We start from the raw sequence: 13,294 nt of genomic DNA, 5'->3' as shown, positions 1-13,294 counted from the left end.
AATACTTATCGTGAAAACTACGAAAAAAATATAAATATATAGATTTAATGAATTATCAATATATAAACCTTAAAATATTTTAATAATTTGAACTAGAAGTCAAAGTCACAACGAGCTCTCTACTCGATTTTACATAAAAATATTTTATGAATTTCATCAACGCCATCGTGGTGCAGTGGTATAGCTTCTGATTTCAAACGCAATGGCTGTGGGTTCATCAGGTGGGCTGGGAAAATTGCTGTTATTTAGAGAAATGAATAATTTCTATTTTCTCTAACGCCCTCAAATAGTGGCAGTAAGTTCCGCCACTTAAACGTAACGTCTAGAATTCTGACGAAAGTGGAGACCGGAGTGTTTTGACTGGCTCACTTGTATATCCTGTTGTGTAGAAGAACACAAAGCGGCTTATTTTGTAACATCCAGTACATCATATATTTAGGTTTGGCAGAAAACTCTCAACTCTCTATTTTAGTACCAGACACATCACAACCGCGCTGCGAGAATATTTTTGAGTTTAATAAAAAAAAATCTTTAGAAAATAAATAAAATATTTATATAATTATAATTATTCCGTTCGTTTTATAACATATTCGTTTTATATACAAAGACTATAATAAATTCTTTAATTCTCTCAATAATAGAAATTTCTTATTTCTAGTATCCCAGAACTACCTATTATACTAGTGTTAAAGACACCGCAACTACGCTACTAATGTGTCTTATAATATTTATACATATAGCTAATGTAAAACTAAAGTACTAAAGATAAATAATAACCTTTAAATGGAACCTCTATCAAAATAGTTTAACTTAAAAAATAAAAACAATGCATAACACAAGAAAAATGTATTAACTGAAACTTATAATATTACTTGTAATCGTTTTTGGAATAACCATGGAATAACGATGGATTAACCATGAAATATATAAAAAATAATAGACAAATTAGTTATTGTATACCCTTCTTTTCTCTATAAAAAAACTAACAACAACTTACCAAATAAAAATAAAACACTTAAAAAAACCACAATCACTAAAACAAAATCACTATCTCACTAAAGAATCACTAAAACGTTATAATATCGAAGTCGAAGTTTTCTAATATACCAATATGTTTACGTACGTAATAAAAGAGAAACGCGCGACACGTCCTCCCACCGCGACGTTGCGATTAACACTGAAGGTTCTACACCAGCCCTTAGAATTTTCTGCGTCAAAAAGAGACAGAAGGTAAGGGTGAAGCGGAAAATGTATGGGAGTGAGTGAGAGGGCAATAGGAAGTTATCTCCCACGTGGTGCGATGCGGTCAATTGCAACGCTACGGTCATTGCCATAGATGCTTTAGTTTTTTTTTATATATTTTGTTTTTCATGAAAAAAACTCTATGAAATATGGTTTTTGCTAATATATATATTTTGTTCGCGACAACGCAACGCGGAGCATCGGTCGCGGACTTGTTACGACGTGTCTACTATTTGTTTAGTTAGGTAATGAGTGACGTCATACAACTATCTTAGTTTTGAGTGTTTATTATTGGTATTTTTGTAAATTAGTAATATTTTTCTTATATAAATGTATAGTTATTAATATAATTATAAATAGATTTAATATTACTTTTCGTTATATATAATATTTTCGAGTTTGTATCGCTTTTGTATAGTTTTACTATTGTTTACCGAAGTAATCGCATTTTTAGATAAAAATAACTGTCGTATAGTATAATTTATTATTAACTTTTGTTTATCATAGTTTTCTGCAGCTAAATAACACATTTATATATACCGAATGTCTGTAAATAATTATTTAGAGAATTTTTCTTGTAATTAATTGCGTAAATTTCGTCATAGTTTTCGTCTTTAAATTATTCCAACAAATAATATAAAAATTATAAACCTTCGCAAAAAAATTATGATCAAACATCCGACATTAGAAAAATCCCCCGAGCAAATCGATTGGACCAAACCAAGTCCATTGAATCCATCAGGCGAAAGCAAATTATTTAACAGGATCGACCCAAAAATTGTTGACCACACAAAATTATCGGATTCTTTTGATTCAGAAAAAAAAGTGGAAAAAAAATGTTCCAATCAAGCATACATTTTAAGGGAGATAGAAGCCTTTGATCGGCGAAGCGTTTTTCCCTACTCCAGTGACCCTATTAAACTACTATTATACTCCGAAGTCGGTGTTTTAGAGGATTTATTTTCAGTTTCACGCGGCATTGGCGCTGGTAATAAGGTGTGTTCCTGATTTGGGTAAGCGTTACTTCGTGCTAATGGTCTTGTCCTGATGTACTCGTATCGGGGATCAGAGGTTGTGGATGATTGGTTGGTTCTTTTGTCACTCGTTTGTTGGGTGGTTTATTGGAATGTGAGTTTTGATATTAGGTTTATTCTAAAGAATGCACAGTAATAAGTTACAAGAAAAGATAGTTTTATGTGATACTAGCGGCCCGCTCGCGGTTTCACCCGCGTGAACTATGTTATTATTAAATTCTGTCTCCATGACTACATCCTAGTGACGTCTATGCAAAATTTAACACTCCTAGCATTTGTAGTTACGAAGTTTCATACAAACTTTCGACCCCAAAAACAACCCCTTAGAAGTCGAATATTGCAAATTCCCGTCTTAGCGAGCACCTACGTCCTATAAGTAACTCTTATGCAAAGTTTGAGATTCCTAGCACATGTAGTTTCTGAGATTTCGTGATGAGTGACTGACCTTTCGATTTTATATATATAGATTAAAGTTTATTTTTAAAGATGTCCGGTGTTCATTATAAGATTAACCAGTTTTTTTTTTTCAAGAAAATAAAGAATCTTGAATTCGGTACATACAAGAATAATGTTCTAGTTCCATTATTATGCAAAATAGATTTTTTTGCTTCACTCTATATAGAGTAAGTGTCACTACATTCCCTACTTTTACAATTTACAATTTTTTCGAGCCATTGTGTGTTGAGTAGCGTAACTCAGTACTGCGCTTTATCTGGTCAATAGAGCGATGAAATGAAAATAATTTGCTCCCTTGAATAGGAACCAACCCCACAATCGCCGCCTTTACAGCCAGACCCAGTGCCTCTGTGCCATGGCGTTTTCGATTTTGAAAATCAACAAAAATATATAATCTGCATTTATTATATGAGAACACTCTCATATACAGAAAGTACATCCAGTCTTCATTACAGATATGTAAATTATTTGTTTCCAAAAGTTATTTTAAGTATTTTCAACACCAAATTCGCAGAAGACATCCAAAAATAACCAAATCTAACAACAGTTCATAAAAAAAAAGCTTCCATTTGTTCATCAGAAAGTCGAAAATTCTATTAATTCTAACCCACAACCCTCGAGCGATACAAATAATAATAACAAGTCACCCCCAATGACAGGGCCTTAAAAAGTTTCTAAACAAAGAAAATTTTCGATCTGAAAATACGTTTTGTTCTGTTCTCTCATAAGAAAGAAGGAGTTACTTTAAGCAGCGTTTCGACAGCCACTGTCGAAAGTTGCTATGAGCTTGAAATTCAACGTCTGCACGGTAAAGGCAGATCAAGAAGATAAGACAGTAAACATTAAAAATATATAGACAGTTTTGCAGATTCACGCTGAATCCAGGCAGAGGGAACCTAGTGTTAAAACACTCTGTTCTACACGTTTCGCCTAATTTCGGGACCTGCCCTAAAGTGGGCGACATCGACCGTTATTGTTGCTTTTCTTAATGTTGTAACGAGACAAATCGTTGGATTGAATTTCGCTACTCATTGAGTAGCGCAGTGTCTCTAAAATTGATCAGAAAATGGATATAGATGGAGTAAGCACTTTTGTCCCTCTGCCTTCCTTGCTATTCAACTCTTAAAGTACTTTAAAAAAATAATATTACTTTTCTACTTGATACAATTTTCCATATAATTTCTCAACTATCTACCATCTGAACATAGCCTTAAATCATATAATACATAATACACAATCTAGATATGTTATACCATATAGTAATGGCATAATTAGAATACATTAAACCACACGCATACGAGTACATACATATCATAGTTGAACTATATCACGTCTCTTGTATAATTTAGTTCTTAGTTTTGAGTACCTCCTGAATACCACCTAAAGTTAAAACACTCCGTTCTCCTGAATTCGAGAATCTGTATATTAAGGGGTGAATCTCTACGCCAAACTCTACTAAAGCGAAAAATAATAATATTTCATGCTGCCAAATGGAGATTGAGTGTATTATCTCACCGCACTGTGATTACGTTTAATAGTTAGTATATCATAGTTATAGCATAGTTTTCCATTTTCCTCAAAAAAATACCTTATCTGTCCCATATAACAAAAAAAAATTGAGCTCACGTTTCATCCCGCAAATAGCAAAATAATAGAACTATACTCGTATCTTTTCTTTTTTACAATTTAGTTCTTAATTTTAGGTAAGTACTTTTCCCAAGTAGCAGAATAAGCAGAAAGAGAGGTCACTGTCAAGACACTCTGGACATTGCATATAGAACCGCGGAACTTAATGCCGTACTTTTTGTTCAAGCAAGAACTAGCAAATATAATTTTCTAAACTAAAAATTATTATAAAATTCATCTAAAAATTGGCTTTACGGCCACGTTATAAGCTACTTGGAGCAAACAGGCAATTTGGCTGTCGCTGCAAGAGAAGCTGTCTCAAAAGTTGAAAGTTTTTTAAGCGGTTCAAGTTTCTTTCAAAAACGTCAAAAACACGTCCAACTAAAATCTAAATTTAATTACTGGCTTTCAAATCATGTTATTTATTTTAAAGGTTGATTGTTTAATTTTATTTAATAATATCTTCTATTAGCTACTCCTTAACGTCTGTACTGATTTGGATAAAATTTTGAATGTATATTTCAATACGTGCCTAGAAATGTTTGTTTTGAAATACATTTAGATACATTTTTTTTCGGTACAACAACGACTACCGAAGCTGAGGTATTTAATAAGTATTATGGTCATAGTATCGCAATCTCAAGAGCAAAGTTCAAGTATCGACAACATTGCTTTCACCATTTTTTCATGTTCATATATTCATCTAAATACATAATTATGGCTAGATTTTTCTGCATCCACCCTGCATATAAACGATGAAAGAAAATTTTTCATTTTTTTAGTAACAATCCTGTTATAGATTCCACTGAGTCTAGTTCCCAACATGAACAGTTTTGAAGCGTCTGAAGGAACTTTTATGTGAAGTTGCACTTTGAAATTTCTTATTGAAACTCCTACGAAGCGCTCACATGTCGAAATAAGATGTTGTTTATCTTTTATTATTTACTAGCTCTCGCTTCCTACTTTGTTTAAGTAGGAGGTTTTCTGCCATGTCTTAGACTACGATGTGATAGATGAGATGGATCTCGCCCATATAATATTTACTTTTAGTTTTACGCTGTGTCCCACCCAGCGGAAATGAACGCCGCGCTTTGCAAAGCAAAGTAATTAAAACTTAATGTTTTTTTTTCATATTTCAATCCCCCAACTTTAAATTTCCATGTATGAATTTGAAGCTCATGCCAAACCATTACAGCATTTATTTTTATGTGAAGATAATAATAGTGTTTCATAACAAATTTCATACAAGCTGTATTGCTTGAAATAACAAGAATCGAAATATAAGAGAGACACGAGAGAAAGTGAGAAGGCTCGGTGAGAATACAGTTTCGATATAAGGGTGGAAGGTCACATATAAAGAATGACAACCCTTCGGGGGTATCTAAAAAGAGTGGACGAAATAAAAGGTAAGCAGACATCGTAGTGTTTGATGCTCCGTTCTCTCTGGCTGGGGTGGGTACCCCTCTCGAGATAAAGCGTAAAGCTCAAAAAAATCAAGAATCAAATACAGTACCAACATCTTCACAGTACAAGCTAAAGAAACAAGACTATTAAACATTATTCTTTCCTAGCAAATATCTAAACATTGTTATATCCTGATCTAAATATTATCTCACACGTCTTAAAGTTGCGAAACAGAAATCCTTATAAGTCATTCTTTAGAAAGTTAAAATGAAGATATACGAGTACGAGCGTTTCTAAAACTTAAACTTGCTTCAAAATTTCTATGAATTATGTAAAATTTTGTTCTTTTTTTTTTAGTCTACGTGAGAAGAAAATCTCTTGAAATAATGTCAAGTTAGCTGAGACAATGTGGTGGTGTTTTATTCTGTATCTGAGGTCAGTCATGGCGCAGGGACACAAGCGTGTCACTGTAGACGTGACAGATTGTGGGTTCAATTCCCACTCGAGGAAATGGAATATTTGATATAGAAGCAAAGCGCAGTGTTGAGCTTCGCCTCTCAACATGCAATACCTCTAGAATTCGGCTAAGAAAGAAAGCTAGAAAGTGGACATACTATTCCAACTAACAACTATCGTACTTAGTCAAACATATCCGAAACCAAAATCCTAAGAAAAAAAACGTAAGATTACAAACAAAAGTAAACAAAACAAGACATTCCCCATCACGCTCCACGTTTCTTCCTTTCCAACGTAGCGGTCATCTAATGACGCGATCGCGTGCAAGCAATCCATTGCTCAAAATCAAGCCTAAAACTTCTATATATGGCATGTTTATTTTTATATAATAAATTTAAATACACCATGTATGCACGGCACAAGCGCGACAAGTTATGGCTTCAATTCTGGAGGATATGAAATAGGAATGGATTGTTGACACTAGGTTCCCAGATTCCCTCTGACTACCTTGCTATTGCGGGATCACACCGTAAACCTATTATCCACTAAAAATATAACTATTACAAATATTCTGATAAATCTATTCAGTCCATAAAATATAGATTTAGTTTCGACTGAGTAAACTTTAGGTGGTATTGAATTGTCGATATAGTTGAATTGAGAAATAATAGACTTTAGACCTGAGTTGTAAGATAATAATTGTCTTGTTTCTAAGAGATTTCTGTTGCTTTCATAGATTTACTCATTGTTGTTTGTTTTTCTGCAGTTTTCATACGCCTCAGTCGTCAAAAATGAACGTATGAAACATTTAATTTTGAAATCAATAACGACTTATTTTCATTGGACACTACAGCACGCATTCGGTATGTGAACAATGAACTAAACGGGAACTAAAGTGAGCCCTTATTGTATTAGTCGTACATTATTCGTCAAGTAAAAACTAGTTAAAAAAATATTTTGAAATAACATTTAGAATACAAAAATTAGAAGTAATTTAGGAAATTTAAATATTCGAAAAATCTTTACTAAAAAGAGAAGGACGAAATGGTATGGTAAAAATTGACAAACCAGAAATATTATTAAACAAAAAAATACACATGTCATATTGTTTTAAGCTAAAAATGCGTATAAAACCTCCTATTTAAATTTCATAAAAGTAGTGATATTTAAAAATTTCATTTTTTAACTACTGTATAATTGCTAGGATTCATCGCACTGACGTGATAGTTAAAAACGTATTATACTGGAGCACCCTGTAGCAATTCGTCATGGAAGTTCTACTCCGCCTGTTCTACTCCAGGAGATTGCTGTTATAATAAACTAAATTTTTAATTTTATAAATTTTGTGACAAGTAAAGATAAAAATTATAATATAACTGGGAGACTTATTGCAATGTATTTTTTGTAAAAATAGCGTACTTTGTGGTGCACTGAGAAAACGTCTGACTGATAAAGCGCGGCGTTGAGTTCCACCACACAACTTTGGCTAACCCTTATACAGTAATATACAGTGTAAAGGTGGAAATAACAAAAGTTATACGTTTCTTTTACGGAAATAGATCGATTTAGAGCGACTAAAAGCAATACTGGCTCCTAGACTATATAATCCAAATATTGTAGTTATTAGATTATATCATATTTTTCCTTACTGAATAGCAAACATGTTATAAAGCCGCAATCAGTTGAAAACCTAGTTGTTTTAATTATAGCTTATAATATAATGGAGCTATGGAAATGAGTTTATAGAATATACATTTAATTAATTGCCTCTTAAATCTATACAAATGTATGTTATAAAACTGAAGAATTGTTTGGTTCAACGTGCTTATCTAGAGAACTATATATATAAATAATTTAATTATTTTTTAATCGAATGGAAAAAATATTGTTATTTTGGATTATCCAGTTTTCGAGCTGCTTTCCATCTGAGGCACTAGGTCGTCCCATCGTCCCATGTCTCATACACAAATCGTACAGAAAAAATAGTCTAAAATTTAATTCCATTTAAAATTTTCAACATAATAAATGATAAGATAGATAAGATAGGAACATCCTGCGCTATTAAGCCAATAACCGTTATAGTATTGTAAATCTCAATCTCTATAAAGCAGACGTTGGCAGTGTACCAACTTGCCAAATATATATATATCAAATACCCGCATGTACCTTTACTGAGTTCACTTAAACTCATTGGAGTTTGTAGAGGATTTTTTCACTTATCTTTCTTTTTTACGTTTATCTCGTATAATTAACGCAAAGAAAGTGGGGGGGAACTAATAAAAACATTACATTCTGTGACCGAATTCGAGGATTACGGAACTAAACACCGCGTTGCGCCTCAGCAAGATATGACAATTAAAATAATTCATCCCTCTCAAGATAACCCTGTGAAAAACCCACTGCACCACTATGGCATAAAAAAGAATTTTTATAGAAAAAGCAATGCAAACAATCGTACGCGTCACCTGAGAAATCACCGCTACCCTCGAGCCTGTGTAATACCAGAGGAGATTTTCCGGCAGTTCGGCGACTCTATCCTTTATAGCGTTGTGAGATAGTGGTTGACTGAACATTTGTAGTTTTTTTATCAGCTTCACGCTTTATCTCGCATGTAGTAGAGTAGACAGAAGGAGCCTAGTGATAAGACACTCCGCTCTCCACTTTCCGCAAATTCTGGAGGCATTGTGTATCGATTTGCACCGTGCTTTCTCTCAACGTCATAGCGAAGAAATTAAAATATTAAATACCTTATATCGTCGAGTGAGAGTCGAATGGAAATCCTTTTAAGTGTATAATCACATGCTTCTGGGGCACAAGCACGCCAAGCAAGTGCGCCACGACCAGTCATCTTTCGTAGGCTCGATGGGTGTAAATTCGATGTCAACTAGAGGAAAAGAATATATTTTAATTAATCCAATTTGTTTTTCTTCTGAGACAAACTGGCACTCAACACGCAATGTGTCGTAAAATTAGAGGAAAAAGGGGGACGGAATGATAGGTAGATAGACGTTGGTGCGTTCTACCTACCCTTCTTAACGGAAAAAAGAATGAATAAAACAGCTTTTTATTTTAAATTTATAAAAATATAAAATAAACTTTTAAATATTTTTTATATCTATGCATATTTCTATTTTATTGCATATAAGTAATCAGATCCAGGGGTATCACCCGCCACGGCACGTCAATCTTCATTCGACACGCGGTGTCTAGGGTTCTATTTAATTTGGCACAGGATTGAGATGACAGACACATGCTGCAAAACCATACGGGAGGGTAACCCTGGGTACAATTTTATAGTTAAATATTTATTCATATACGTACTAGTTATACTTTATATTAAATATTTCAATTTCCTGGCTCCGGTAAGACACGGCATTAAGTTCCGCTGTTGAGCTGTTATTTAGCCGTTTAGTGTTAAAACACTCCGCTCACCACTTTCTGCCGCATTCTGGAGGCATTGCATGTTGTGGAACTTAGCGCTGCCCTTTGTCTCGACCCCAGAGCAAAAAAAAAATTAAATATTTCATTGCCTCGAGTGGGGATTGAACTCACAACCTGTCGTAGTTACAGTCAAACTCCTGCGCCACCACTGGCCTCAGTTATCAATTTACTCATAATTAAAACATTCCAGTCTTCATTTTATGCCCATTTTAGAGACATTGCTTTGAGGTGGAAGAACCCAAATAGGTACTTTATATTTCTTAGAAAATTAAAAGCTTCGAGCTGTATCCCACATACAATGATAAAGGTAGAGAGAACCTACTATTACGACACTCCGTTCCCCTCTTTCCGTCCAATTTCAAAAACATTGTATATTGAGAGGATCCGGATTACAGCCATCAGTTAGTGCCTGCACCAGAACGTTGTCAAGAAGAGAAATATTATAATTATATAATCTAACCAATACTCCTGAGTGAAAATCGAACCCATAGCTCACAATCGAACACTTCCACGGCGCCACGATGAGTCTCTTTTCCCTATTCCTTTGATGATTTTCACTCTCCACATACTTAGTGTTATCTACCTCGATAAGATATTTTGAGACAGGCAACAAATGACTGTAATCAGTCTTTAGCGTCTCATTCACATTCTTCCGGCTCCCTTATATTATCTTTATTATTTATTGAAAGTGAGGCCATCGAGGCACGGCGGTCCAGTGTCTGTCTAAGCGTGACGGTCGCAAGTTCTATTCCTAAATTTAAATTCCCTCCTTGGAAATAAAACAAACGACGCTAAGTTCCACCATTCACGCAATATCTCGAAATTTTCTCAGAAATTAGGGAACGTGCCTTAACACTAGGTTCCCTATAACTACTCTGCAAGAAGTGCAAGAAATAGCGTGTTTCGTGTTTCAAGTAACTCAGAATTCCATTTCCAGAGTTAGTCCAATAAAAAATGCTTTTAAATCCTCCATTATGAACGGTAATACGTAAAAGAGATGTCTATAGTAGTTTTCAGTACACGTACCCTTTGAGAGTGTAAGTGCTCGTTGTAATATCTCGAAATAAGTCAACTTGGTGAGTACGCTTGGTGTCATACGCAATGAAAATGGTTGTTTTATTTCCTCTGTATTTTGTAGGGTAAGAACAGAGGTGAAGGACCGTCTGAGGGTAGACGTGACTATTTTGGGTTCGATTCCCACTTAAAACACTTATTTGTATTGTAATATAAGTTCTCACAACTATGGACCAACGGCAAGTAGTAGTATAGTATTGAAAAACGAACAACAAAATGATCCTATAAGTTTTCCGTTTTTTTTTTGTTTTGAACGGAACCGAAAAGTACGGAAACCAAAAAACCTCAAAATCTCTCTCCCAAACACAAACCACCCCAAAAAGCTTTAGAAAACAAACAAAATAACTAAAATTCACTCCATATTATTGGACTACAGCTGAGCTCACGGTGGTAATCGACAAGTATTTCCTTTGATCGCGCCGTACTGAGGCAAAGTTCAGAGTCGAACGGGTACGCCAACTATCTAATTGTGGGTTCATCCCGTACTGGTGTTCCGTTAACCGTTAACGGGATTACGTATGCATTGCGTATAACGTGGGTTGCTTAATGCGATAAAATATATATTATGTTCTATTAGAATATGTTATTGATTGTATATATGTATGAGCCTAAATCGTATATAGCTTCGCGTTGTGTATCCCACACAAAGCGGGGTAGGCAGAGTAAATCTGGGAACCTAATGTTAAGGCACTCTGTTCCCATTAAGATTAAGTTCCCCGTTGCTCATTATTTGCCGAATTCGAAGTTGAGTGGAACTCAATGTCGCGCTTTACCTACTATAGAGCGAGGAAATAAAAATTTTAAATACTTATAATAGAACCTTCGATCGAATATTTGTAATCGCTTACAGTAGCACGCTTCTGCCCGTGCATCATGACTGACCCACTAATTTAATCATATTTAACATTTTCTCCATTTATTTTGAAATCATACTTACATGAAAAGATATATGTACTTATATATGATACTCAGGTCGCCGTGCTAGGGTAATTTAACTTAGTTTCTTTAAATTTTACTATCTACTTTGAGACATGAATTAATTCCAATTTCTTGCTGTGGTAACAAAGCAAGCGTCCGTCAGACGAAGCCGTAGACCTAGCTAGTATTCATATAATCATTTATATTTAATACGCTAGTAACAAATTTAATGAATATCAAAGGGCGACAGTGCCCGCATACAACGCTATCGCGATCCCGCCCGCGTGTGTTATAATAGAGACACGTCATTTGCACACTTCGAGCCGAGCGGATATCGAATGCGACGGACTTGTTGGATTTTTGTGTGAAATATAATACGCAAAATGTACACTTTTAGCGATAAAGCGTTTAAAAAATGTAAAATACTTATATTATCCACGACCACCTCGTGACTCAGTGGCACACACGACCGAATTCTAAAGACATTATTTGTTAAGTGACGGAACTCAACGCTGCGCCTTGGTTTGTTTTTTTTTAATTTTTACCTACAAAAAGCCTTTGAAAAGCTTCACGTTTACGCAAAATAGGGCAGAAAGAGGAAACTTAGAGTAAATACACCCCGTTCCTATTTTAATGCCCTATTATGAAGCATTCCGAATTCAGAGGAACATAACGCTGCGCGTTGTCTTATTACTAAATTAAGGAAATGAAAATAAATCAGTTCCCAAAGGGAATCGAACCCACAACCGTCGTATTTACGATCAGACACTTGCTAGAAAATAAATGTATAAATTCATACCAATAAATGTAAAAACATTTTTGAATTCAACCTCATACAAGCAACCAGCTTATAAATAGATAGAGAGTATCTAGTGACTTGGACCACGCGACATCAACCGGCGATTATTTATTGAATTTGCGTAACTCGCGGATATCCGCTTTGATGCCGCGAGAAAGGATTATCTTATTTTATACCGGTCGGTTTCAGGCTCCAGCCGCTAGTGGAGACCGTATTTTAGATCCTATAGCCATAAATATTGATCGATTAGCTTTAATAAATAAATAAATAAATTATATATCTACTTGAGGCCTTGAGGCCGTCGTGCCGCAGCGGCACAAGGGTGTGACTGTAACGCGACGGTTGTGAGTTCGATCGCCACTCGAGGAAGTGAAATGTTTATTTACGTTTATATTTCCATTTCTTCGCTCTGGTGTAGAGGCAAAGCGCGGCGTTGAGTTCTGCCACTCAACACGCAATGCCTCCAGAATTCAACAGAAACTGGGGAACGGAGTGGCTTAACATTATGATCCCTCTGCATACCTGCCGTGTGCGGGATACAGTTGATTTTATTCTCTGCTGATTTTATTAGATTTTTTTTAAATATAAATTAAACCTACTTTTTGAAACAAAAGATAAAACCACAAGAATAATAACTTCTTTTAAACATTTTTAGATTATTTCCCATTGTTCCTGAAGAACCCTTCTAAATCGTTTTGAACGAATGTAAGTGCTCTTTAGTTTGAAATAACTCGCTCCTGCTGTAAGTACATTTTACTCTCGTATTCACACGTGCCCCACTATCTGAGACTTAGAAAACCCTTTAGTCTCCGCATTCCGCCTAAAAGTTATATTGGGAGCTTTA

At 34.8% G+C, this 13,294-nt stretch overlaps 2 protein-coding genes across 2 annotated transcripts in view; both read right to left on the bottom strand.

Moving 5' to 3' along the window:
• LOC146539292 (uncharacterized) overlaps positions 1-1,161 on the bottom strand; it is a 336,488-nt gene extending 335,327 nt beyond the window's left edge. Inside the window, exon 1 of the mRNA XM_085185572.1 lies at positions 998-1,161. The gene's annotated coding sequence lies outside the window, so the exon portion shown is untranslated. The remainder of the gene's footprint in view (positions 1-997) is intronic.
• Positions 1,162-9,013: 7,852 nt separating this feature from the next.
• Positions 9,014-13,294, bottom strand: part of LOC146539291 (uncharacterized) — a 13,841-nt gene continuing 9,560 nt past the window's right edge. The window contains exon 2 of the mRNA XM_085185976.1: positions 9,014-9,102. Within this exon, the coding sequence (XP_085042102.1) occupies positions 9,014-9,102 (89 nt within the window). The remainder of the gene's footprint in view (positions 9,103-13,294) is intronic.

Source organism: Heliconius melpomene, chromosome 5, assembly GCF_056956725.1.
Source record: "Heliconius melpomene rosina isolate 202511_hmr_F chromosome 5, ASM5695672v1, whole genome shotgun sequence".
NCBI classification, from domain to species: Eukaryota; Metazoa; Arthropoda; class Insecta; order Lepidoptera; family Nymphalidae; genus Heliconius; species Heliconius melpomene.
This window is presented reverse-complemented; position numbering and strand designations above follow the sequence as displayed.